Source organism: Hydractinia symbiolongicarpus, chromosome 4, assembly GCF_029227915.1.
Source record: "Hydractinia symbiolongicarpus strain clone_291-10 chromosome 4, HSymV2.1, whole genome shotgun sequence".
Taxonomy (NCBI): domain Eukaryota; kingdom Metazoa; phylum Cnidaria; class Hydrozoa; order Anthoathecata; family Hydractiniidae; genus Hydractinia; species Hydractinia symbiolongicarpus.
Genome location: NC_079878.1, coordinates 12,372,012 through 12,399,342, shown reverse-complemented (window position 1 = coordinate 12,399,342; position 27,331 = coordinate 12,372,012). Strand labels below are relative to the sequence as shown.

General features: G+C 34.3%; 1 protein-coding gene across 2 annotated transcripts; it reads right to left on the bottom strand.

The window, feature by feature from the left end:
• Positions 1-220: 220 nt before the first annotated feature.
• LOC130641329 (rootletin-like) lies at positions 221-24,670 on the bottom strand. 2 transcript variants are annotated; one of them, XM_057448079.1, is made up of 32 exons: positions 24,554-24,670; positions 20,880-20,974; positions 20,130-20,363; positions 16,521-16,718; positions 16,053-16,136; positions 15,680-15,795; positions 15,003-15,254; positions 13,986-14,124; positions 13,814-13,899; positions 13,450-13,546; positions 12,878-13,264; positions 12,398-12,528; positions 12,054-12,255; positions 11,653-11,881; positions 11,127-11,311; positions 10,164-10,808; positions 9,669-9,989; positions 9,366-9,484; positions 8,752-9,002; positions 8,337-8,509; positions 8,048-8,180; positions 7,318-7,508; positions 6,605-6,783; positions 5,596-5,720; positions 4,800-5,021; positions 4,139-4,429; positions 3,846-3,976; positions 3,074-3,361; positions 2,881-2,985; positions 2,574-2,714; positions 2,035-2,204; positions 221-1,746 (listed from the first exon to the last, which is right to left on the bottom strand). In XM_057448079.1, exons 2-32 carry the CDS (start codon positions 20,949-20,951, stop codon positions 1,170-1,172), a joined length of 6,474 nt encoding a protein of 2,157 aa, XP_057304062.1. In that variant the 5' UTR covers positions 20,952-20,974; positions 24,554-24,670; the 3' UTR covers positions 221-1,169. The 2 variants fall into 2 exon arrangements, with proteins under 2 accessions (XP_057304062.1, XP_057304063.1); XM_057448080.1 differs by lacking the exons at positions 20,130-20,363; positions 20,880-20,974; positions 24,554-24,670 and adding an exon at positions 19,949-19,982.
• Between the last annotated feature and the right edge of the window lie 2,661 nt (positions 24,671-27,331).

The window sequence follows — 27,331 nt, the reverse complement described above, 5'->3', positions numbered from 1 at the left end:
ATTGTGGTTGGTAGGTTTTCATTCAGAGGTATGAAATAGTGGGTGTGGTTATAGTTGGGGCTGGAGGAGTGTATTTTTAAAAAAAAAAAAATTCTAACTCTTCTTGTATGGAATATGGAATGACTTATGTACTGAACTCAGGTAGGTGTACGATTTTTTTTTTTAATTATTATGGGGGAGTGTTTAGGTGGTAAAAGGCCCACATTGACTTAAATAAGCGCAACTTAACCGTTTCTTTATTTCACATTGAGATTACAAATTATTTTCTCCAATAATCACATTCTTGCACCTTTAAAACACTTTAAAAAAATGACAATTATTTAAGATATGTACAAAGTTAGTTAAAAACACCTCCACCGTAACCTGAACCCCTAAACAATTTACTATATATTGATCCAGAGAATAAAAATTAAAAAAGAGAAGAAGAATAATTGGGCGCTCTATAAACAACATTGTTCCCAAATCTCTAATATGTTGGTGGTTTAGGAGGTTTAAATAAAACCTAGCGCTACCACTTTACGTCATCAAGGTCCAAGTCTCTGGTGAAAAACCTAAAAAACGAATCAGGGTTTAGCGAGTATCTTTCTGCCTCGATTCACCATGATCGGTTAGTGGATTTCATTAACTTTTTTCTTGTTAGCTTAACTATATGCAAATCAGAACAAAATGCTAACATTAAAAGTTCGTAAACCTTGGTCCTAACACAGTAAATTATAAACTGCGCGATCTAGGACAAAATTTGGGAAATTGATTAAAAAAGTAAAATAAATATTTCCATGACAGTACTAAAAAGTAAATAAAAATCTCGCCTATAATTACATATTACACATATATTGACATAATTAAAAAATCAACGTAAGTAGAAACGTAGCTACCATCTTTATCTCACAATCTACAAGATTGAAAAAAAAAAACTGGGTTCGAAGTTGCTATACTTACTTAAACGTGCACACAAAATAAAAGATGTCGATACATTTAAAATGTCTATGCTATCTAACTATACTACATATAAAATACTTCTAGATAAATTAACATGATAAAAATCGAAGCTATTTAAAAAGTCAAGAAATAAAATAAATCTAGTTTTTTGTGAATATAAGTTAGCAGCACCGTTTAGTTTAACAGTCTTCAGGTTTGTTATGATCTAGGTTATTTTTTTGCACGCACTCTCACGAATGCAACGGTTTTCTTGTCTTGCGTAACGGCGACACATAGCTTGACTTTTTGTCCGACGTGATAGGTGTGGCGTGATGTGTTGCTGTTGTGAAACCAGCGTCACTTGACGGCGGCAAAACGTAGTTGTTGTTATATCTGTCGGGTGACATTCTAGCAAGAGGAGAGGATGATTTCGCTCTTCTTTGAAAAGGAGTTGAACTGGTGAATGAAGAGCGTCCACTGAAGCTGTGATGCGAATCAGCTGTCTCGTCTAGCTTGCGAGATTCGCGTTCCAGCACGTTTAAGTCGGCATTTTTTGACACTTCTGTTAACGACGACGCCAATTTGTGACGAATATCTCGCATTTCATCGTTCTTGAGGGTCGTTCTATTGATGAAGGATTGCTTTTGTTGCATTTCTTTGTTCAGCTGATCTTTTAGCGTGTTGATTTGCTCCTCCAGCCCTCGTGTGCGTTGCTTGTGCGCCCGTTCGCGTGCAGCATGCGTCCGCTCTAAGTGTTGTTGTGCGTTTTTGTTGCGTTCATTTTCGCGATCTAATTCTTCACGATGTCGAGTTTGCAAGTCGGTTACCCTATAAAAAGAATATTGGGTTAATCAAAAAAATTACACACACCTGAATGTTTTTTTTCAGGAAAGAAGCTGGTGTAAACTTCCAGCCACTCGAATACCCGGCGTCTTACATTACTGCCTTGTTTTAACAAAATACACAACTATAGGATATGATATTGTCACAAAAATGCATGGTAAAACTCCAATCTCGCTAATCGGGATACCAGTAGTTATTTCGGCTCACAGACAGACATTTTTTTTAGTTAAAATATTAATAAAAAAAGTCATTTCAAAAGGAATACAAACATACTTTTTGGAGTAATGCTGTTCTTTATCCTCGTACGCTTGTTGTAGTTGTGAAAGTTGCATGCTAAGTTCGTTTACTTCTTGATCATGATTCGAAAGTGAGCGATCGAGGTCGGACTTCTCACCCCTGGTGCGATTCAGTTCTTCTTCAACCATCTGCTTGTCTCGTTCAGCCTGAAAAATTAAAAGAAAATACTAATTTAAACACGGAAATAACTTTTTGTTAGAAAATTACGCAGTTAAAAAAACAAAACTGAACTGTTACATTTTTGTGGAACTTATCTTTGAGGCGAAAAGTAGCGAGTTCCGCAAAAGCTGATGTTTAAAGATGATCAAAAAATTTCATTAACATTTAAAACGCATGTTTCGCGGTCATCATCTGGTTCTTGGTAAACGGCACGGTTACCAAACCCCTTGATATTTTAAGGAATTTAATTTCGCTTACTTTCGATAAGAAAAAAAGGAAAATTTTCTTACACAGAAATCACGGAATTTGTTCGTACTAACATGTTCGAATTACACGTAGTTAGCGCAAGTACTTACACGTTCCATGGCTTGTTTCAAAGCCTTCCTATCCTTCTCCACCCTTAAGCTATTTCTCTCCATTTCCCTCTTTTCTTGTTCAGCTTGTGACAAAACGCGTTGCTGCTGAGCAAGGCGGTCTTGAAGACTGCGTTTTTCTTCCTAGCAATATAAAGGGAAACATGATTGAAATTGGTCAAATTAACGAATGCTCAAATCGAACAACAGCAAAGGATTTGACGAGAAAAAAGAATCGAAAATTCTTTTCGATATAACGAATGCTAGAATTAGAACATTCTCATTGTAAAGCATTTATTTGAAGAAGTACCTGCAGTTTAACCAATTTAGTACCCAGATCTTCTTCTGTAGTTTGTCTTTTATGCATTAGCTGTTGCGTTTGACGTAATTCACTTTCCAAATCTAACCTCTTGCTCTACAAAAAAAGCACAATGGGAAATTTTATTTTAAGTACAGAAACATAAAAAAATTCCGATTTAAAAAAGCACTAAATATATGCTGACCTCAGCATCTGCAATATTATGCTTCAACATTTGTATTTTTTCATTCAGCGATTCGATCGTTCTTTTTGCTTCTAGTTGTTGCAATTTAAACTGTTCGTGCTTTTCATGTAAAAGATGTCTCTCCTGCTCACTGTTCACAAGAGCACGTTGCACTTGCTGAAGCTTATCTTGAAGCGACTGTGTGGAGGAGTTTGTTTCGTTGAGAGACATTGATAGTTCAGTGACTTTTTGTTTGAACAGTTTCTCCTGGTCACTGCTCTTCGACAATGCTGTATTTAAACGATCAATCTATGAAAGAAGTCGCAAACATATTTTGCAGTCATTTGAGTTTCCAATAAACGCATGAAATAAAATGTGAAATCAAAATCATTATATTTAATCCGCTCTGCAAACATACACACACTAAGCACTTTCGTTTTTACGATTCAATAATTCCATTTCATATTAAGGATCTAACACCCTGTAGGGTACATCAACAAATGAATAGAATCTTCGAAACAAGACTTACAAGTGGAGTTCGAAAGTATTACGGTATATTCAGCTTTCAAATAATACATTGGCCTTACATTTCACAAAGCTGTCTGACATTTACCATCTACACTAAAAGATGTATTTCTAAATTCTATGTGTTCTAAAATCCCTGTGTTCGGAGGCTTATTTTCACCAGAAAGATGTTTTAACTTCAACAAAGATTTCGTAGTTCTCTTGTTCAACAGAGCAATGCCTGTTGTTTGCAGAACCAACCAACCAAATAAATGAATTAACTACTCACAGTCAGTTGAAGAGTTGTATTATTTTGTTCTGATTCTTGTTGTAGGCGACTCAGTTGTTCGACACGTTGTTTAAGGGTATGTCTTTCAGTCTCGGAATCTTGGTGCTGCATACGCAAGCGCTCAATGTCACCTAGATTAAAGGAAATATTTTTAGCGTACAAAAGCTATAGCTACAAACCACGGCACATTCTCTAGTTTTTTAAATTACTCGTAAAGCAAATGAAAATTTCACTAAAAGTTGAGAAACAACCAGGCTAAAGCCAACAACTGTTTCTCATAAGCAAACGTGTACCTTCGAGTGATTTTTTCTTCAAGTCAATTCTCGTAATTCTTGACTCTGCATTGTCAATCTGAGCCCTCATTGCTTCACGTTCTTGTTCAGATCGCGTTTCATTCTTGACAAGTTTGGCGTGTTTCTCTTTCAACGCTCTTCTATCTGATTCACTTTGAGCTAGGTTTGTTTCAAGAGCTTGAAGTTTTTCATTTAACACTTTCCGTTCTCGCTCCAAACGTCGTATCGTCTCTTCTTGTAGCATCAACGCTGTTTGTGCACTACTTAGCCTGCCATCAGCCCCTCGTTTGCCTAAATAAAAGGGAAAATTAAAACTGAACAGGAATGAGCCAAGAAGTTATAACGACAGGGTGTGGTCAATGAATTGTAAACAGAAAAATTTATGTTTTACAGGACGCTTGAAACCCTGTCGGAAATATTTTTCAATTAAACAAAGAATCACACTCGTACTTAAAAGCTATTAAAAACATATTTTACTCCAAAGAAAAAAATCATAAAAATGGTTGATTTTTAAGTTTTTAAAGCAGAGAGATTTGGGTTTTTTTGCAGACAAATTAGGAAACTGTATTGACCTTTCTCAAATTAAAAATGAGCCTTAACTGGTGTCTATGCAAAGAAATGCGATTCGAAATAATACTTGCTAGTGTGAATAGGGTTTTACCTTCTTCTGTATCTTGTAAGTTCTTCTGCAACGTTTGCACTCTCTGCTCACATTCATTTCGATCGTTTTCTAAATCCACGAGTTGTCTTTCAAGCCCACCGCATTGTGCGATCGCTTCATCCCTTTCACGTTCTAAATCTTTCAACTTTTGAGCGAAATCGCGTAAAGAGGTTTTAATAAATTCTGGATCAATGTCGCTTGTAATGTCGAATCGAGATGAATCTAAAAATGGTAGAGAAAAGGGGCTTTTAACAGGGTGTCTAGTGAATTTCGGAATTCAAATTCAGGGTCATTCAGGATTATTTTGGTAATATTTTGTAATTTTTCAGGGGTTTTTCTTCGTTTTTCAGGGCCCTACAAAAAAAGGGATATGTTTCCCTTAACTTCAATTCCAGGTTTCAAGAACAGAGCTACATCATGATGTTATAATATTTCCACTGAATATAATATTATATGAATATCATGAATGTAATATTTCCACTGAGTATAAATATAACTCATAGAACAAACTTTCTACATGAGCCTATATTACTTTCCTTGAACTTTGTCAAATAAAACATTATTGCAAACTGAAAGAAAAATATTTTTTCAGGTTTAAGGGTTTTTTGGCTAATTTTTAAGATATTCAGGGTTTTTAGGGCCACCTAAATAAAATCAGGGCCTTTCAGGGTAAGGGTCCGCTAGACAACCTGTTTAATAAAAGCATTTTTAATAAAATTGTTTTTGCTGAACAGATATATCTATTATGGATATTGTATCAATTCTGTCGCTGGTAAAAAAGAAGCTTTTTCCTCACCTGACATATCTTTGGTTGGACTTTCTTCTTCTTGATCAATCTCTTCTTGGAAAGAAGCGGGAGTTCTATTCCTACCGAAAAGTGTTCGACGTTTCGGACTGCTCGTCCGTGTCGGCGAAGGAGATCTAGAAGGTAAAGCATTACTAAACTCATGCTAAAAAGCTATACACTGCGCAAACAAAACACATACATGTTGTTAATGACCATAAGTGCAGTATCTTTCGCGCAATCAAATGCTGACGTCAACCTTTCCTCAGCACAATTAACGCGCATTTCGACGTCATCTAGCACGCTTAATACGCGTTGTAACAAATCATCACTGGCAGCAGCCATTTTGTCTCAGGCAAACAATACCACGTTTTCACTTTTCAATTTCAATTGGAAGCAAATCACAGTAACGAGTGATCTCTTTCTTTGCAAGCAACGTTGTATCACAGTGCATTAAACTTTTAAATTGCACGACCACTGAGTTTGTATAACTCACTTGCAGCATAACTGAATGGATTGCTAGAGTTTTATGAATGCTTCTAACAGCTGTTCTGCACATTTTTTGAAATAAGCCGTAGTATTTAATAAATGCATGAGTTAAAACTGTCATGTATAAATCTTGTTAAGAATACATTTTTACGTATTCCCCTTCGCAAACGCTTCTCTCCAAAAGTGTAACAACAACTTAATTGAACCCACAGTGCTAATAAACTTCTCCATAACCTCCACAGACTTACATATAAGCTCACTGACATCGGATTTTGTAGACTTTTTTAACAATTGCAAGATGTATTTTTCAAAAACCGATACGTAAATGTATAAAACAATTTGATGGCACAAGTAGATTCTTGTTGTTTCGCACTTTTTCCAAGAAGTCTGGTCACAAGGTTGTGTCACACGTAAGAACAATAAGTATACTTAGGTTTACGTTGTGCGGATGCCCACCCCTCTCCCCGGATAACTACACTTGTTTTAACAGAAAGAGCTTGGCTACAGTTGTATTGTTCAAACTATACATTACCTGGTCTTACTCGGTGATTGGCTGGAGCGGATTCCTAACGTGCGTCGAAGAGTTGAATGTAAACTCGACAGTTTAAACTCAATCTCATTTTTACTCGATTCAAGTTTCGATAGTTGGTTTTCTAGCCCTGCGTTTCTACCTTCGGCGCTGGATAATCGTAGGTTTAAATCAGATTTCTCCTAAGAAAGAACACAAAAAAAGAAATATAAATTTACTCCATCGATACTTTCACGAAATGGTTTAGCATGAGTTTTTCTTTTTTATGGGATACAGTTTCACACCAAATTCGCAACCTAGGTAAATTCTCCCCTGTGTGTTTATCTCTTTATTATTGATTAAAACACAAGATCAGACGAAATAAAATAAAACATCATTTACATTAGTTTCAAAATTACGAATATTCATGTCTAATATTTTCTCTTCCAAGCATAAATGTTACGAATTTCAAGATTTCAAATGACTTCATCTGATTAAACATTAAAATAGAAAACGTATTAATCTAGAAGGCGTTACATTAACTTCGTCTACGGTTGAAGTCTTCTTACTTCCATCAAATAGAAATAATTTTAAAATTTAGAACAAAAATGTAAAGATAGCTGCCGTCAAGGCAAGCGCAAGTTGGAAGCAAATATGAAAGCTTCAAGGTGAAAGTGAGAAGAGAGCTCAACGCATGCACTCTCCATCATGCTGCTCTACCAACAAAAATAACATACTTGGTTCAAATTATCCAACAGGTTTTCCAGATTCTTTACTTTCTCTGCAGCTTTCATTTCGTTTCTTTTTGCATCGTCAACAGCTATTTGCAAATCTTTCTCTTTCACTCGAGCATTTTCATTGTAATCGGCCATTTTATTACTTAGCTGGCTTGCTTCACGTTTTGCAGCGTCACGAATCGATTCAGATTCTAAAACACACATACAACTTAACCATTTCACTAATCCGTTTTAGTTTTGTATTCCGTAGAAACTCTTTCAAGAAAAAACAACAGATCTATCCTTCGTGCAGCCTCAGCTATATCTTGAATTCAAATGAACACCAAATCTCAAGAAGACGAAGCAATCTTTATTTGGGTGCGCGAGGCAGGCTGTTCTATATTCTGTGTCACTAGTCTACAAGTAGCGCTTAATTCTAACTCAAAATTCAAGTTTTATAACACCGCCTATTTAATTCATTCATTACTTAGACAAACATGGAACCATCTTACATCTCGTTCGTTATCCAAAGGACTAGCCTAGTACATCTTGTTAATGGAAATGCTTACATGCTCTAATAATTATTACTTTGCATATTTCCATTTTAATCTATTTTAATCAAAGGCAATTGAGTACGTGATCCTCAAATCCACTGAAACTGCAACCATTCCTATAAAACTACTTGGCGAACGAATGGAGATAAGTATTACTGTACCAATGAAAAAAACAAACTTTCATTATTATTAGCTACCTGCCAACTTCTGTTTGGTGCGTGAAACATCCTGCCGTTCTTCTTCTAGTAATCTCTCGTTCTTTTCAAGTTGATCTTTTAACAAGCTCATTTCTTTTTTATATTTTAAGCAATCATTGTCAAGGAGTCGAACCTTAAAAGAAAACAACGACCGTATAAATATAGAAGTAACTACAATCACACAGCTTGCGTTAGGTACATAAAAAGCTGGACAATTTCTATACTCATGACGTAAGAGCAACAAAAAGGCGCGGCAAAGAAGGGGGTTAAAAAAGCACCCCTTTTCTACCTGATTATGAAGTTGTTGTATTTCACGTCGTGCTTCTTGTCTCGACGCTTCCAACTCGCGAATGTTGGAGCGCAGCTCGTCTGCTTCTTTCATTTGGGCAAGATTTGATTCTTCTAATTGCGCCATCATTTTATTGGCTTCGTCTAACTTCTGCTTGTAGGTTATCTTCTCTCCTAAGATAAATGCCAAGACACAGTGAATACCCAATGCAACGATCAGCATGGCCAACTGTACTTTTTAAAATAATCAAAACAATACCGAGAGAAAACAATACTAAACAATACGCCTATTTTGAATTCTAAATTCAAGCACAATTTCAGTGCGAAAATCTTAAAACGCAAATTATAAAAGTTGTATGAGATTTTGGAATGTCTGTAAGTTGAATTCATAACACACGCTAAAATTAACTTCACACCTTCCGTTGCTTTCACGACTTCATGCAGCTCGTTCACGCTGTTCAATGTGATTTCTTTCTCTGTTTCAGAGTCCTTCAGCCAACGTTTGTATTCAGACACATCCTTCTGGGACGATTCAAACATCTCAGTGACATCATGACATTGTCGTTGAGCTTTCTTGTATTCTCGTTGAACAGCTTCACGACTCTCTTCCAACATTTTGTACTGCAGTTTCAAATCCGACAGTTCCTTTGACAACAAGTCTTTGTTTCTGTCAACAAAAATAGATCTTTTATAACAATTTCCCCCCCTTACACAATGCGGTATATAGTACTCCCTCGATTGTTATCTGTTCTCATAAAGCCTCATGCACAACTTAAAAACACCATAAAATACAGGTTTCTCGATTTTTGCCGATATTATTTTGAGGGAAAGAAGCTGAAAATAATTTTTTTTTAGTTTCGCTATGTTATTAATCCAAGTAAGAATAATCGAGGTAAAAATAATCGAGGTAAGTATAACCGAGGCACAGGTAATCGAGTAGGTACTGCACTATTTCGTGTACAAAGTCTCTTCTAAATATTTATTATTCAAAAGCTAACTTCTATAGTTTAAAAGACAAAAAAAGGATTACCTGGTCAAGTCTTCAACAGCACTTGTGAGTTCATTTATTTTGCTTTCGTATTGTGATATCGTTTCATTCAACTGATCTTTTACTGACTTCAATTCCATCTGGCTGTTATTCAACAAGTCCTAGAAATAATAACGCAAGTCATTCAAACTGTGGTGAGAACAAATCACCACATAAAGGGAAAGATTACCACCCATGTGTCTAATACACGACAGAGCAAGGAGGTTTAGACAGAGTAAAATCAAATCAGCCATAAACATTATCGTCAATGCGTAACATATTCCTGTGTAACAAAACTCGAAAAACCTTTTCTTGAGAAGCTCTCTGTGTTGCTTCACGTTTAAACTTTTCAAGCTCAATTTTAGCGTAATCCAACTCCTCCGCAAGGCGATTTAACTTCTCCATGAGCAAACCTTTTTCACTAGCTGCAATCCGAAGCTCCTCTTGCTTATCGCTCTCTGCTTCCATCAACAGATCATCGCGTTCTTTTTGCACACAAGCTACTTCGTTAATTAAGTTAGTCTTCTCACGTTCAGCCTTAGATTGAAAGTTCTCCATTTCAGCACGCAATTCGTTTATAGCTGCACAGTTATCCTGACCAGCTTGTAATATGCACTGCTCTTTCTCCTTTAAGCAGAAAGAAAAAACTCACATTTAAAAAGAGTTACAACAATCCAATATCAAGACCAGGCCAAATAAAAAGGAGACATAATGTTATGCCATAAACAAAATACGATATTTAAGGTATTTTTATATTGTTAACTTTTCTCGACAAGGAAAACAAATTAAGAGATTTCCAACCTGTGAAATTCCCTGCATCTCCTCTTCGTGTTCTTGCTTCACTCTGTTTATTGCAACTTCGTGATCTCTGATGCACTGAGCATTCTGTTGCTCCAGCAATTCGATTTGCTTGGACAACTTCATAGCATCAATTTCGTATTCTTTCTTCAGACGGGCAAGATCAACAGTCATGGCTTCTTTATTCAAGACAAGTTCGTGATTCTCTGCCTCCAATTGCTGCTTACGAGTTTCCAATTTGGCAACCAACTGTTGTAGTTCGTACAGGGAAGTCTCTAAAGAGTCTTTCTCTGATTTCATGGATATATTAGCTTCTGACAACAACCTGTTGTCTCGCTCACTCCCATTTAACTGTACAATAAGATGAGCTTTTTCTCTTGTCAGCTCTTCCTTTTCCTTGGATAAGCGAAGAATGTTAGCAGCTTGGCGTTCTTTTTCTTGCTTGGCTTGGTTCAAATCGTTTTGAATGAAATCCTTTTCGCGTGCAACAGAATTTAGAGAATCGTTGAGCTCGGTTTTGCTTCGAATAATCTCTTGCATTTGCTCTTCGAGTTTTCCTTTGCTCGATTCTGTTTGGTTCAGTGTTTGATCAAGGCTTGCTTTTTCTGATTCAATTTCAATACGTTCTTTTTCAGTACGTAAGAGCTCCTAAAGCAAAAAGAAATACGATAGCAAGCTAAAATTCTGCCGACCTATATACTGATGTTACAGAGCTATAAGTAGTGCAAAAAGTCAACACAAATAATTTACAATGATTAGGAGGGTAAATTACAAAGAAAAAGAAAGGGCTGGAGATGAACAGTAAGAAAAAAATAATGCAAAAGTAATAAGAGATTCACTATTCTCCCTGCTGGCATACATATACATGTATGGTGTAAATAACAAGTGAAGCCAAAGGAATAAAAAATTCTGTCTTGATCGGGTCAAAAGTACTTGTTGTGTACTTCTTTACTACAAAAATCTCACCTCTTTCATGCTTGACTTCTCCATCTCAAGTTCTTGCTTATCAGAAAGTAAAGTGTCTCTTTCAATTTCAATCTGTCGAATTATTTTGTTTAAATCCATCTTGTCTTGTCCCAACGCCTCGTTCAAACTTTGCAATTTCACCAAAGCATCTTTTAATTGTACTTCATCATTTTTACATCTTGAAACTAAATGCAATGTTTTGCACTTGATATAAATTGAACAGGCATAGGCACATCTTACAACATTAAGATAATGTGGTCTGGTCAGTTCATGCTCAATGTCTGTTCAAAATACATTAAAACTTTATACAAAAATAAATTTTAAAAAGTTTTAATAAATAATTCAATATTTTGCATAAAATATTACATTTGATTTGTGTTGAAGTTAAAGGTGTCTAATTGGCTGACAGAAGACAACAACCTAGTCAATACGAAAAATTCTATCGTATGCAGAACAATATTAAAGTTTTAAAATTTCAAAAGAGTAAATACAAAATGGTTCAAAAAAGTACTGATAGTCTACATACCTTCTGCTTCTATGTCTTCTCTTTGGATTTCAGTTTTGCTAAGAATCTCAGTTAGATGCAACTTCTCTTGTTCCAGCACATCCTTTGTAAGCTGCGAGCGGTTAAGTTTCTCTTTTACATCCACAAGTTCTTCTTTCAACATTGAATGCTTTTGTTCTAACTGCTCCATCAATGCCTTTGACCTTTGCAGGTCTTTTGAAATCCTCTCTTTTTCGTGCAGTATGTTTTCCTGTTCAATTAAACATAAGTAGAAAAATTCTATCGCAAATTATGTAAACAAATGAAGCACCATTTACAACCTAAAAGATGCTCAATCAACTAGATGCTACAAGTCCACATTTTTATAAGCAGAAACGTTTTGGATGCTCAATAATTACATTAAATTTGGAAAACAGAACTACCTTTTCATCCTCTAGATTCTCAACTTGTCTTTGCAGTCCAACATTGGAGTTCTTCACTTTCTCGACTTCAGAATACTTGTCTTCCACTTGAGTCAGCAACGACGAACGGCCTTTTTCTAGATTCAGTTTTTCATTTTGAAGCAATTCAATCTGTTGTTTGTATTTCATGCAGTCTTGATTTACACCATGCATATTCGACTTACTAAAAGAATAAAGTTAAAGTCACAAAAGGATGGCAATAACCTTTTCTACAAATTGTTCCCTCTTTTAGAATAAAGGGATTGGAAGATATCTAAACTGTAAACATATCATTGCAAGTATTAAGTTACATAAATACCACTTACATGCTTGAGTGATCATCCTGCAATTTGTTGATACTATCTTGCAATTGTTTCACTTGTTGATTAGCAGCTTGAAGCTGTCCCTTCAGAGTTTGATTATCATTGCAAACATTGTCATAATTATTTTTTAATTCCTGTGATGTAAAAACATTTTAAACATGTGTTAGAACAAGACTAAAGTATTTTGTTAACAATATTCCACATCTATTTGCACTGTTTAAACACATTTAAAAAGTAAAATAAGGGAAAAATTAAAGGAAAGAAAATTCTTTCCAGCTTTACATTTGTTATTAATTTTTATTTTAATATTTAAGTCTCAAAAAGCAAACATGCAATAAAGAGCCTGTCATCAAGAGTAAAGCACTTTGTTTATTAAAATCCAACATTCCTTTATCTTTGAACTATTACTGTTGAAATGAATTCATTGAAACTGAGGAGAAATAAACAAGAAAAAATATCTTTCTAGCTTTGTATTTGGCGTACCTGAAGTTGAAGTTGTCTCTTCTTTAATGCAGACTGAGCTGCAGATATCGCTGAATCAGCAACAGCTGGAGACCGTGCCCTAACAGGGGACATGGATCTCATTCGAGCCATTCTTGACGGGGAGGTGGACTGTCTGCTTTTACGTGATCTTGTGGGGGAAGAAAAGCTCAGTTCATTATCACTTTCTTCGTCATCCATGTTGCTTCGATCCAGTTTGGAACCAAAGGTTGTGTTCAACATTCGAGCAGTGTTTTCAGTGTCATCAATAATACAGTTAGCCAATTCTTGAAGTGTGTTTTGAAGTATGTCTGCTTCTTCTCGAATAGCTACAATGCTGGCTTGGCTGTCATTTTCCCACTTGTCTGATTGCTCTACCAATTCAGCACCCTGAATGATTGATTTTTATTAGTTTTCAAGCAAATTATTTTTTAGTCTTTAGCTATAGCTGTGTAGTCAATATCAATTCTAACAGAATGCAAATCTGATATATCGTCATTTATGTTTTGGTATCTAGCAATGAAGCAAATTAATATAAAAATATAAGCATACAGTAAAAAAGCAATATGAAATACCATGTTCTGCAGGTTCTTTCTTAGAGTTTCAATTTCAGAGTTTTTGTCTTGAAGTTCAGACTCTAATTCTTTGACATGAGTGGAATTTTCATTTAGTCTAGAAAAAATATCTCTTTGTTAAAACTGAAACCAGTGTGTCAAAAACCTTTGAAGTAAATAAGATCCACTAACTTGAAAAACGGCCAAAACCTTATATTGACCTTTTCTTAAAGAAAAAGTTAAGGGCAATCAACAAAGCTGTTTTCCAAATTCTTTCCAAAATTTCCTAATTGTTTTCAGCATCCTTTAGCAGTCAGTAGGGAAAATGGCATAAACAGTGTTAAAAATACAAAAGCAAAAAAAACAAAAAATCAACAACATTTACCTTGAACTAATTTGATCCTTGTACTTATCACAAATTGATTTCAGTTCAATATTTTCTTGAATTTTTTCACGCAGTAGAGCTTCAGCCTGGATAATTTATAGAACAAGAAAATAAAAAATAATTAGATTGTATGCACATGCACAAAAAAGCACACACACATGCAACCACTCACCTTTTCTCTTCTCGTTTGTTCATCATCCAATGTAGTTTGGTTAATCAAGGAACCTCGTTGAGCCTTTTCAACAGACATAGCTGCACTTTGTATGGTTCTCGCTGAACGACTAACTTCCGCTTTTACTTGTGAAAGATCTCTATAAAATAACGTTTCTAGTTTAACGTGAGAAAAAAAAACCTACTTTGTCTTTTCTGCACGATAACATGGAAGTAGACATATTCATTCCAGAAATTGTTTACTTAAAAATGTTTAGAGAGTAAACATTTTCTATCAACATAAACAATTAAAAAAATGAAGTTGCCAATTTCTTTTTTTCATATAAAAATGCTCAAATTAGGTTACTCTCTGTCAGGCATAACAGTCAACAAAATAAATTTGAGTCACAAAAAATAATAAATAAAAACTAACAATTTCTTTACGGTCTTTGATACATTAACAACTTATAAACTTATAAAGTGCAACATATTAACTTATTCCTTGGCTGTTTTAACAATAACAAAAGAATAATCACAAATCATTGATAAATATTCACATCATAGTAAAAGTAACAATGACTTTTTTATCAATAAGTTCATTCACAAAAAAAAAAGAGAAATCACAGCATTACTATCCCAAAAGCATTATGTTAATAACAGCTTGTGCTGCTAAATACCAGGTGTATTAAGTTCTTATATTTCCAGCTGCATGATCATGAACATAAATTAGTGAGAAAGAAAGAAATAGTGACCACATAAAAACAGGCATTGGTACACAATCTATATGCTTGTTAATATGATAAAAATAATGCAAATAGCAACCCCAAAAAAACAGAGTGACTTGTCTTGATTTTCAGTAGGGTCTCCACCTGATTGTAAAAAAATTGCTTTTCACTACTGTGCATAAGTAATATTTCATTTTGACAATATTTTGAGAAATTTAAAAACATTTCAAACAGACAACCTGTTTCAGCACTACACTACATTTTAAATGTTCAGTACATTTTAAATCTTTTTGATAGAAACTAATAATTCTTACTTTTGTGTTTCAATTTTCATGTCGTTAAAATTTTTTCGGAAGCTATTGATGGCACTCCACAGTGCCATCAACTTTTCATGTTCTTCGCTAAAATATTTTTCCTCTTCAGATTCCCTGTGTTCTAATTCTTCACAAGCTTTAGACCAATCAGATGTGACTTTCTGGATTTCAAGTGTCAATGAATTATTCGCAGCAGTAGCTTGTTCCAATTGTTCTCGAAGCATGTTGTTGACATGTTGCAAACTGCTGTTTCTGCAAGGAAAGTGTTAACGCTGGTGTTAGCTTTCAAAATATTCCTTAGACAAACCCAAATCAACAAGTAAGAACAAAACTAGTGTGATCACATACTCTGTTAAATGGTAGGGGGATTAATTATGTTTGACTAAGTGAGACTATTTGCAAGTAAAACATTAAAGAAGTAAGAATTTCCTGACAATGAAGCACTGTCAGTATTTATCCACAAAAAATTTGTTTGTGCCAGTGTAATTTTTTCCACCTGAACTATTCTGATTTCCTGGTGGTAAGAAAAAATATGCTGGGTTTCCTGGCTATAAAAAAAACAGTTGCCAAATGGTTTCAAAACGTTGTTAAATGCTATGCTGATATAAACAAACATTTAAAAAACAGAAAATAACTTTGGTGCACAAATTAATTTTAGGTAAGACAATTTAATATACCTCTGCTGTTCCTCTTCCAAACGAATCAAAGAACTTTCTAGGTCATTATTTTGTTCATCTTCTGACTCTTTAATTCTCCCCTCATATTCTTTAAGTGCAATATCTGCATTTCGTAGCTGAAATATAATGATAAAGAATGAAGAAAAAAGTAAAAATAACAACTATAATAAGCGTAGGTTGCAAATCTAGCTTTTTTGGTAATATCAGCAGTGGAGATCTTTCATGTAAACAATGCACATAGTCATGTTATGCACTTGAAAAATCTACTGATGAAAGATTATCTCAAACATAATCCGAACTGTTTAAGATTGCAATATGGAACTATGAAGACATATTCAAAACTTTAAAAACATGGTCCTTAATTTTTACATACCTGAGATTTTAATTTCTCAATTTCCACGTCTTTCTCATTTATTACAGTCTCCTGCTCTCCATTTCGGCGTTTGTATTGAAGAACCTAAAAGTACAATTGCAGATATTTTTTAATACTTTTTAACAAAACTTCATAAGGTAATTACACAAGTATACATGCATAATACTTTAATTTTACACCTACTTTTCTAGATGCCTTGCTTAAATACCTTCTTAATTAAATACTTTCTTAAATACTATCAGGGTTTTTAGCAGACTTTATGAAACAAATTCCCTGATTTTTAATCTAATCTGCTGATTTTCCACGATACTCAATCGTTTCCCTAATTATTTCGATTTGCCAGAAACCTTACCTTACCCATCGTTTATTTTGTTTGTCCACCTCTGGAGGGTCATACTCTACGTTCTTTAAGATCCATTTTAGCTATAGATATATTACTTTCAAGCATACTGAATTAACAAAACTTACTTTACTCTGGAGCTTTTGAATAAGCTGTGCTTGCCGTTGTTGCCCATCTTGATAAGCTTGCAGTTTTCGCTTGTAATTTGTATGCTCATCATCAAGTTTTTGTTTCAACAAGCTGATCTGTTGAACATACGAATCGGATGCAATATTCGAGTTAAAAGACAGCTGATCCATGCTTTGAGACTTGACTGTATCACTCATCTACAAAAAAAATATGATTGCATAAAAATTTAAATTTTATTTAATAATATATAACAAGATATTTTAATAATGAAAATCCAAGATATATTTATCTCAAAGCAAGTATTGTATTAAAATGAAGAAAATAAGTAACGGATATATGTAATACCTTATAATTGAAAAGATTCACTACAGCATTAATAGTACGAAATATAATTTTCAGAAAAACATGGTACAAGGTAACAGTAGTTTAAAAAATGTGATATGTATCAGTATAGCTTGTATTGTTGTCAAATACATTATATCACAGAAAGCCAGAAATGTCAAGCTAAAAAAATTCTGAGGTAAATGACTATCAAATTTAGATAAAACTACTCAGGGATTGGAAAATACTTTTCGTTATTACTTAAAAATTTCAACATTCATGACAAAATTTAATAAGGTATAAATCAAAAAAAAGTTGAGGTTTTGAGGGAATGCAAACAGTGTAGACTCACAGCATACCTCAGTTGAACAACCAGTGAAACTTGACTAAAATTAGTCTTCATACAAAGACCTGCAGATATTATAAATTATTAAAAAATGATTGTGCAAAACAGGAGAAAGGCATAAATATTAATAATATAGTCAAAATTCGCTGAATGTAATAAAAAAGAAAAACATCTAACAGAATTTGTTAAGGTTAAAATTTACAAAAACTGAAAATGATTACAAAAAAAAATAACACTTGACAAGACCATTTACAAACAGCAGCGAAAACATCTGGAGCAAAAACATGGTAAACAAATCAAGGTTACAAAACCTTAACCTTTATACTTTAAATAACTAGAGTTAAAACTTAGCATTAAAAATAAGAAATGCCGTAAGTTAAGGTTGTTACTCATAAGTTCTAAAATTGTACAAAGCACACAATCAAGTGTCAAATAAAGATAAAAAATTTAAAACCCTGGAGAGTCTAAGAACATTTTTTAGTGAACAATACTGTGCAACTGATAGGTGAGAAAATACTAATTAATGTTAATGAATACAAAATTAAAGTTGAACAGTAAGACACAAAAAAGGTGATTGGTTTGGGAGTTATAAAGCAAATGGTGAGAATATCCATAGAAGTTAAGAGCTTTTAAATATACCTAAAATTTGAAATATTTATCTGAATTCTCAATTGTGTGTTATAATTGGAAATATTAGTTCAATGAAAAATAAATCCTTAAAATAAGCAAAATATAAGTATCAGTGCTTTTGTAAAATCAGTGCTTTTGTAAAATAAGCTGTATTATAGGAAGAATAATATTCTCAGAAACATCTAAGCTTAGATAAAAGTATCTCAAATCTCTTATTACCCCAGTGAATCTATAAAGAGAAAGAAAAACTAAAAATCACCAAGGACAGAACATTACTTTACACAAGCATTCAACTTTGATAGACATTTAAAATGTTTTAAACACACCAGAATACTTATGAGCTTTAAAAATTGTTTCTTTCATAAGTTAAACAAATATATACATATAAAAAACACTATTTCAGGAGAATGAAAATCATAGACAATTAACAAAGTAAATTATAAACATGTTGTAAAAGAAAAATGTTTGAATTCTTATTACACAAAAATAAACACAGAGGTTTACTTTGCATTTCATTGATATTATTTGAAGCTTTTAAAATTACACAGCCAAACATTTAAACTTTTGCAAACAGATAAGCTTTAAAGACAAACGCTGCAAGTTTCATTCCCTTTATGTTTGCTTTGTGGTTATTTTACTTTATTGGTTGGGACAGGTTATGAGGATGGGTTCATGACATGATTCTTTAAGAAAGATTTCAGTTTGTGTGTAACAAAAAACACAAATCAAGTATTTGGGTGTGCCTCTGAATGTGCTGCATTGACATGGTGTCCTTAGGAAACAGTGACACCCCCTACACAGGATCAGACACCAAATCTAAGCTTGCCTCAACTTTGTGTTAAAAACAATTATCATTTCTTTGCAACTTTGGTCTGTCATTTATTAGCAACTGCTCTAACTTGCAGCAACATACTACAATATGTCCACTCCTCCGAAGTTGAGAAATTAACAAATTTTAGATTTGAGAATAAGAATATCTGATAAATTCTTCTCATTCTACTTGACTATAATCTGTGGCAAAAAATCAACAATTAGAGGAACATAAATATTTATTAGAAGAGATACTAAAAACGATTAAAAAGAACCTCTACCCTATTGTAGTAATCATATGGTGAGTTGTTTCCTTTATACCTCCTTGCATTCCCATATCCTAAAGAAAATGTGTGTGGTGGTGGTGGTAGGGGATGGAAATAAGAATTAATCAGTTTTGTATAAGAAAGTCTGAATCATCATTTTTTATGTCACATAATATTTCACATAACCACAGAATAGAATATTAAGCATAGTAACATAGTTTATCACAATTGCAAAGGTTTACAAGACTTGCGATTGGCAAAAATAAGAAAAAGAATAAGAAGAGTCAGATTCATTACATTCATTACATGATGGTATACGTAAATTTTAAAACTTACCCCGAAAACTAAAAGCAAACAGTGCACAAGAAACTGACTTACAAAAACGAATTAAAACAACTCATCACACCCATTTTTCAAATATAAAAAAAACAAGATTCTAAGGACTACATATAAATTGAAAAATCATTGTTTAAATTTTTTGTTAAGCCTAATGACTTCCCATTTAAACATAGATTTACAACATAATAATTTTTATAGCTGACAATATTTAGGTATGAATTATTAAACATTTTCTTTTAAAATAACTGGATCAATTTGTACTATTTCAAATTAAATATTAAGCAAGGGAAAGAATGAATGCTAAAGGAAACGTTTTCAAAACATTTAAAAAACCCAGGAGCACCCAGTTTGCAAAAAACTCAATAAAAATTATACACTTATTTGAAGAATAATAATCTAATAAAAATAGCTTCTTCTTGCTTTAGATTATGACCTAGTTAAAACCACTTTGTACTCATATACATTTAACAGTTAATTTATGGTTAAATATTGCGTTAGAATTTTGCCAGTAACATCGCAACATTTTCCTTGATTAAAATTATCTCTTGATAAGAAATTAAGCTCCTTTTTGCCATGCACTGGTCGAGTTTGGCCATCAACAGTAATAAGTTTGAAAAAAAAACAAATACAAGCTAGGCAAATAAAACAATTTTAATATTTTCAGGAACAGTAAAATATCCACTAAACCTCAGGTCAAAAATATTGAACACATTACCTTAACCATTTGGTTCCAATTGATTCAAATTTTAAAAGTTTCCGTAGTACTTGCTAAATTATTTACCTTACTGTAATTGGAATATTCTGATTATTCTGCAGGGAATTTACAACTTACATACAAAATAAACATATTAAATAGTATAAATTTCATGTAAAAATTTGTGTGACTTTCCACTTACCCTGTATGCAGGCAAACTATGAAACTGCCGATCAGCACGGATAGATGCCAGCCTGTCCTCCACACGTGACAGCTCAACTTTCAGACTTTGATTTTCCTCAATTAAGTTAGCAGCCTCATCTTTATCTGCATCCAGTGGTGATATGGATTTGGTGACTATGTCTCTAATTCGAGCAGGAATTTCCGATGATTGGTCTTTGCTTCCTGGAGTATGTAAATGGACTTCCTCCAACCTCTAGTTTTGAATTATTTAAATTTTGTTAATTTAAAATTTGTTATGAAAGACTTTATGGTTTCAAAATTTAATTTTGTTTGAAATGAAATTAGCAAACAAAATGGAAAACTTTACACTTTTTCTCGTTATAAGCAGCTAAGTATTAGACCAGCTATATTCAAATGTGTTTATTATGACGCACACTAGTCGTTAACCTATATCGCATTTTGTGCTTCCATAACAAAAAGAAAAACAGACATGCGTCTGAACACACAGACGAAATAAGGCTATTATTAAAGAGATTCAGGAATAACATCTCCATATTTTCCTTGGATAAAATTCTTTTACAATGGAAAATATTGATTTTCCTTTACATAAAATATTGATTTTCCCTTTCGTGGCGCATTGACTATCAACAAAATAAGTTCGCAAGGCAACCAAGTCAAAAACCACTTATCAAGGCAAATATACAGAATATTTCAATACTGCCAGGAACAGAAAACAAGACTGAATCATAATGTCTACCATATTTTATACCTTAATGACTGACTGCAAATCATCCCCACTGTCAATTCGCTGCTTGGAAGGAGATTCCTCTAGATAACTCATGATGTCTTAGTACTGCTCATATCCTAAACAAAATGGTGACCTTGTTTAAAATACCACACCATTCTAATGTCATGATATTAGCGACCAAGCTTTTAATTTTCTAAATCATGGTTGTGAGAATTTCTTCTAATGCTATATTTCAATAATACAATACAAGAAAAACTTATTCAATCTCACTACCCTTACCCAACAATTTATTAAAAAAAAGAAGACGTATGATATACGCAAACAACCTCGCGAATAAAGTTTACAAAAAGCTGTCTATCAAATTGGGATTTTTGTTACGAAGTTAGACACGACATATTTTACTATTCAGATACGCAATAATATTTGTTACACACTTATTTTTCAAAATTGATTTGTGAGACCTTCCTGAACGGAAAATTCCTCGAACTTTTAATTTTCGATGGGTCCGTCTTGGGTGAATTGACTGACAGGAAGAAGAAAGACCACAAACCCACAAACCCCAAAATTTGCGAAATTCATTAATTCAGTTAATTCTGCCTACATTCACTTTTAAAAAGTTTGGTGGAAACACCTTTATTTACTAGTTAGTTAAACAAGTGTTTTGAACACTTGTCTTATCTTTTTAAAAAAGAAAAAAGAAAAAAAAAGTAAAAATAGTTACCAAGATGAGATTCGAACATACGACGACTCCCGTATCGGTGCTTAGAGAGGCAAAAATTTCCATTCTTGTAGGACACAGTTGCGTTTTAATACAAGCTCACGAGCTTGTAATTATATATCCTGAGTATTTGACTAGCATGCATAGTTCCACAAACTTAACTCTTTTAGCATGTGATAAAAATAAGGTACTGACTTCACTGAAAAACCTTTCGTTGATATACTTTACTTTGTATGCAACAATTAGAAAAAATATATGGGTTATCTCTGGATAGACGGCAAGGAATAAGACAATAAACACATTTTTTAACATCGGTTTAGCAACATCAAAATAAACTTTTCAATTAAACATTATATTGTAGAAATATAGTATAAATGCTGTTGCAACTGAGTTGTTTCGAACTTTAAGCAATTAAATTCCTTTGCTGTAATGTAAAGCTTAGAAATGACACAATCTGTTAAGAATAAATTATCATACTACTTTATTTCAGTGATGGCAATTTCTTTTCTGTCACAGGGCTTAAAAAATTAGGTACATGCTTGTAATTATGCACCTACCGTGCACATAAAAAAATGCTGTCAATTTCATGCAACTTTTAAAATGGAAGTAAATCTTAATTCAATGGTAAAATCTGATTTCTATTTAATCATGATCTTTCTTGTCTTCTAATCATTGATAAAATTAGATATAAACTTCCATTAAAATGTGATATGGGGTCCCCGTAAAGTTCACGATTGGCGTACATGTACACACAAAATTTTAAGCTGCATGAAATTACGAAGTACACGCTCATGCACCTAATCACCCTAAATGTACACAAAAAGACATTACCAAAATTTAAATTTTTAAAGGCCTGTGTCATAGTGCTGTTGTCTTACATCCTGACCACAACAAAAATTTATTTAAAATCGCTGTCATCATAATTTTTTAAATTCACATAGCTGTAATAAAACACTGAAAAACAATTATGACTTGTGTAACTGTGATGTGTGATTGCACACATTTTCAGGACTACAATAGTTTTAAAACACATTTATGCAAAGATCCTTAAAAGAGTAAATTTCTTAGGTGCTCCCTGTTGGCTTTTTTCAATACTGAAGATCAATGTTTTGTTTACATGTAACTTAAGCCTGTACCTTCACCACATCTACTTTCAAGGCAGGATAATTAGGTGTGCCTTCCACACTCTGTTTAACCACTAATTTGGATGCTCCACTCACATAACGTTTACCATGGCACAAGTCAAAGTTTCTTATTTTATGACCACTAATCACTATAATGTGTTAAATTTGAACACACTGTAGCTAGACTCTGCATTAATAAAAAATGGCATCAAAAAAGGAAAATGTCCTCTAAGAGGCCATCGATAATCGATTTTCGTATCTTTTAGCGGCATTTGGCTGTTGAAGGGGGGAGGGGGGAAGCTAACACCGTTAAAAAGATATGAAAATCTCTAAGATGTTGATGTCTATTTTTCTTTCTTTTAGAATAAGAGAAGTAGTTGAACTATTACGTTTCGTGCTGCGCAACGAAGTATCCATTGTTCATAACCAATCAAGCCTTTTTCACAAGCTATTGGGGCAAACCGAGTCGGTTGCTATAAATTGAACCCCTGTAACCCAATGTCCCCGGTATTTATCCGTCAAATTTTGGATTTAGTTAAAATGAGAACCAACAAACTGAGAACGAGTTTGGTTTCGGTACATTTAGATAAGTGCTGAACAAGATCAATGTTTGATAATCGAGACCAAATATCGCGTAAAGATAGTGGTGGGAGGAAGACGATACGGCTGTTTTCATAGGAAAGTTGGTTTTCGTTTTCTTTTATTTCTGGACAATATTTTTCAAAGTTTAGCTGTTAAGAGGGAGGGGGTAGAAAGTTTAACGGTCAAATGCTGCTAAAAGATACGAAAATCGATTGCCAATGGCCCCTAACTCAATGCACCTCAGTCGTTAAAACCTCTGTGTTATAGCTATCATTTTTCCTAGGTCATTACATCAGTACATTAACCCCCCAACCACTGAGACAATAAGTATAGATGACTTTCAATGTTTACGTTTTTACAGGATTCTTGATCATGCGCAGAAAAAATCAGAGAAATCAACAGGCAAAAAAATTCAGACCTTAGGAAGAGGGTGCCGATAAGCTGCAAACGCCCGCATATATACGGGCGAGCTCGGGCGACTTTTCAAATAAAATTGGCGGTTGTCCCCCGAAACCGCCCGTACTTTCTCGAACTCGCCCGGAACATTCCCGAAATGCAGTTCCTTGTAACAAACCATGCAGACGATGGTTGGGAAGAAGGCGCTTAATGAGAAAGGAGTAAATAAAGTTTATATATAAGTTATTTATAAAGTAAACTTCTTCAAAAACCATCAAAAACAGTTCTTCTAAGAACTTCGCTACGACATAGTAAGTTTATTTTAATTTTTATAGTTTTTTTGAATCATATATTAGTGTCTCGCCCGAAAACGCCCGCACTTTTTACGGCGTATGCGGCTTATCGGCACCCTTGTACCTTAGGTGGAGAAAGTCAAATTCTAATTTCAAGATCAAAAGATTCCTCTAATCTAACTGAAAATAAAGTTTGAAATTGACTGGTCCCGCCTGCATTATTTTGCCTGTCGATTTGCATAAGAAGTCTGGGGATTATATAAACAACATGCACCACAATGAAAGTTGTCTATAGCAACATAAGTGTGAAATAAACTTACTCTCAAATATATGACTTGAAAAAAGGTAAAATTTTGACTGAAAAAGCAGCAGCTTTTTTGTTATATAATTGTTATTTCTGAAATACTACAGCACATAGCAGGCCAAGCTATAACACACCGTAATAGAACGGCAGCTAAAGTGAAAGCGAAAACAAAACGCAAAGGCCGAAACCAGAACTCTTCTTTCAGGGTTTATCCAACTCTACTAGCATTGCATCCATAAGAATAATAAGTAAATAGCTGTATTTATCAATAAACTTACCTCTAGAGGGGGACGTAGAAATTAGCAGCTTAGCTAGCTGAGCCAGTTTGCTCCAACGTGACAATGTTTGCAGAAGCTGTTGTTTTGGAACGCTCGAATAACTTTTGTTGTGAATGAAACATCAGAACGAGGCTACAAAATTGAACATGGCGCGCAAAGTTTGCGTATTCGGCATTTTACTAAACCGTATATACGACTCTCATCCCAGGCTCCGCAAAGAACTGGGGAAGAGAATGTGTGAACCGCAATCCTTTCACTCCTTCCTAGGACTATTTTTCAAACCATATAAACAAATCAGAAAGTATCCGATCAGAAAAAAATTCTTGTTATCCATTTAAAATATGGCTAAAACAAATTTAATAATTATGTAACACGCCTCAACCTCGTTCTCAGGGCTCTTTGCTTGCGGTCCGATATGCGAAAAGAGACAACAGGTACTGGAATCGAGGTTTGTTACACCAGTTTTTTTACCACTCACTCATCTCCTTGTAACGCATCATAACAAATGTAGTATCACCAAGCCACCCACTCCCCCTTGTTATGTAATTTTTCGAATCTTAGATAATCAGGAAACTAGTGCTCTAACATGAGAAAAAGATACAATAGGGCCATTTATTTAGCACACAAAAAGATGACATTTTGTTTTTTTTGGGTAAGTCAGAGGCAAGAAATAAATTCAAGATGTAGATCATACACTGAAATAACTAAAAATATCCGTAATACATAAAAATTCACTGTTACATAACAAAATAGATTTTTTTTTATTTATCCCACTGATTCTTAAAGCAGTTCTAATGTCTACTCATTAATTCTGAGAAAAGCAACATATGTATAAGTAATCCTGCACATTATCTTCCCAAGTGCTACAAAGATGATGGATCGAGCGGGACCTGAACCCAGGACCTCTCGGCTGATGATAGACTTAATTCCAAAACCGGGCTCCGTTGGGCAAAAGCCTCTCCCGGGTGCTAAGGGCTTAACACGTGCGGCAAATTTGATTGATCGGTTGGTACTCGAGCTCCGATTGTGCATCATTCGGTGATATCTCGTTGGTATGTGTTAGTAGAAAGGTATGTCGCAAGGAGGACATCTCACCCTCGTGGTATGTCGCAAGGAGGTAGTATCCTCGCCTCATCCACTACATGTGCTAGAGATATAGCATCGGATCGATAGCACAGTCGGTAAAGCAATCGCCCGGCAAGCGAGAGGTCGTGGGTTCAGGTCCCGCTCGATTCATCATCTTTGCAGCACTTGTAAAGATAATGTGCAGGATTACTTTACACAAATATAGCTCACACAATCAAAGAAACATCGTTTTTAATGTTTATATTTCATCAATTAAAAACTAGTTAGCACTTATTTAAATTTTGAATTATTTATGCATAAAACTAGTACAGTCCAACCTGGCTAAAGCGGCCGAATCATGGTCAAAGACTTATCATGGCCTCATAAAAAAACCTGTACATAGCGAACAATTTTTAGTGGATACTTGTTATGGAGGAAAAATTTTCGGAAGTGTGTCAATATTTCCTTTGAAAATCACCTGTCTATAGCGGACACATCATTTATTTGGGGCAATTAAAAATACGAAAAATAAACTACTTTTATTTGTGTGACACATTTCCCAGCCGGCACACGACGTTGTATTGACTTCGCTTAACGGTTGCTTATTCCGACGTCGCATTTCAACCTTAAACTGACGTCGGATTCAGACCTTTAACACATCAATGCATCGGTCAAGTTGATCAATGGATTTTTTAACCCATAAGTTAGGGCAAACACACAGCAATGACTTCTCAACCTCGTCCCCAGTTTTTTGCCCGTTTTTAACCCCGCTTCCACCGCCACCACGTTAGCCCAAAAAACAAATAGAAAACGAAATCATATGCTGATATCAACACATAATAATATTAAATACCAATAACCAACATAAAATAATATTAAATGTAAGATATATGACGTCATCAACGCATGCGCAAAGGCGTATATTCATATTATACAGAATATGAGTAAGGGAAATTCCCCAATTCAATCCTTGTCCAAATCAAAAATTTTTCTGGTTGGAATAAAATGTACCTATAATAAAGGGATGAATTTTTTCAAAAAGGCAATCAGTAAGATATATAATACCGTGTCGGCACCAGTAGCGGCAACTCGCGAAGCTCTCGCTAACCAAATAAGAAGCGTGAAGGATACCGTTAGTTAATATTATAACATGGTCAGGGATCAATTTTCAGGGACACCAACTCTTCACGATGAGGTTCAACGGGTCACCATCGAAGATGAATACCAAGGAATTGAGGACCTCAAACACATGTTCGGGAAAGAATCTAAGCATGCCACCAATACTGATGTAATTGAGGATATCCATAATATTTTTGATGATGACGCGGAAATGATGCAAGACGGAAACCACATCAAAACATGGCGATTTAATAATAACCTTAACCAGCCATTGACGGAGGCCATCTTGCGAAAAATCACACCTCACGTAGACATGCGTGTGAAGGTGGTATACAGCTTTAGCTGCGAAATTTAGCGAGGCGGTGGAGATGTGGCCAATTACCACAAAACAAAGAGCTCCGGGTCACTCTCAAGCATGGCTAAAATCGAGGCTTTTATGGATGAAAGCGAGATGAAGCGCCTGGATTTGGAAGATGCCGAATTTTGGACGAAAGCCTACTTGCCACCAGATAGAACTATCGAGACACCAGGAGCATATGAAAGTAAAATAATATTCAAGCACGTTCAGATCAAGATAATTTCTACGAGGGAACC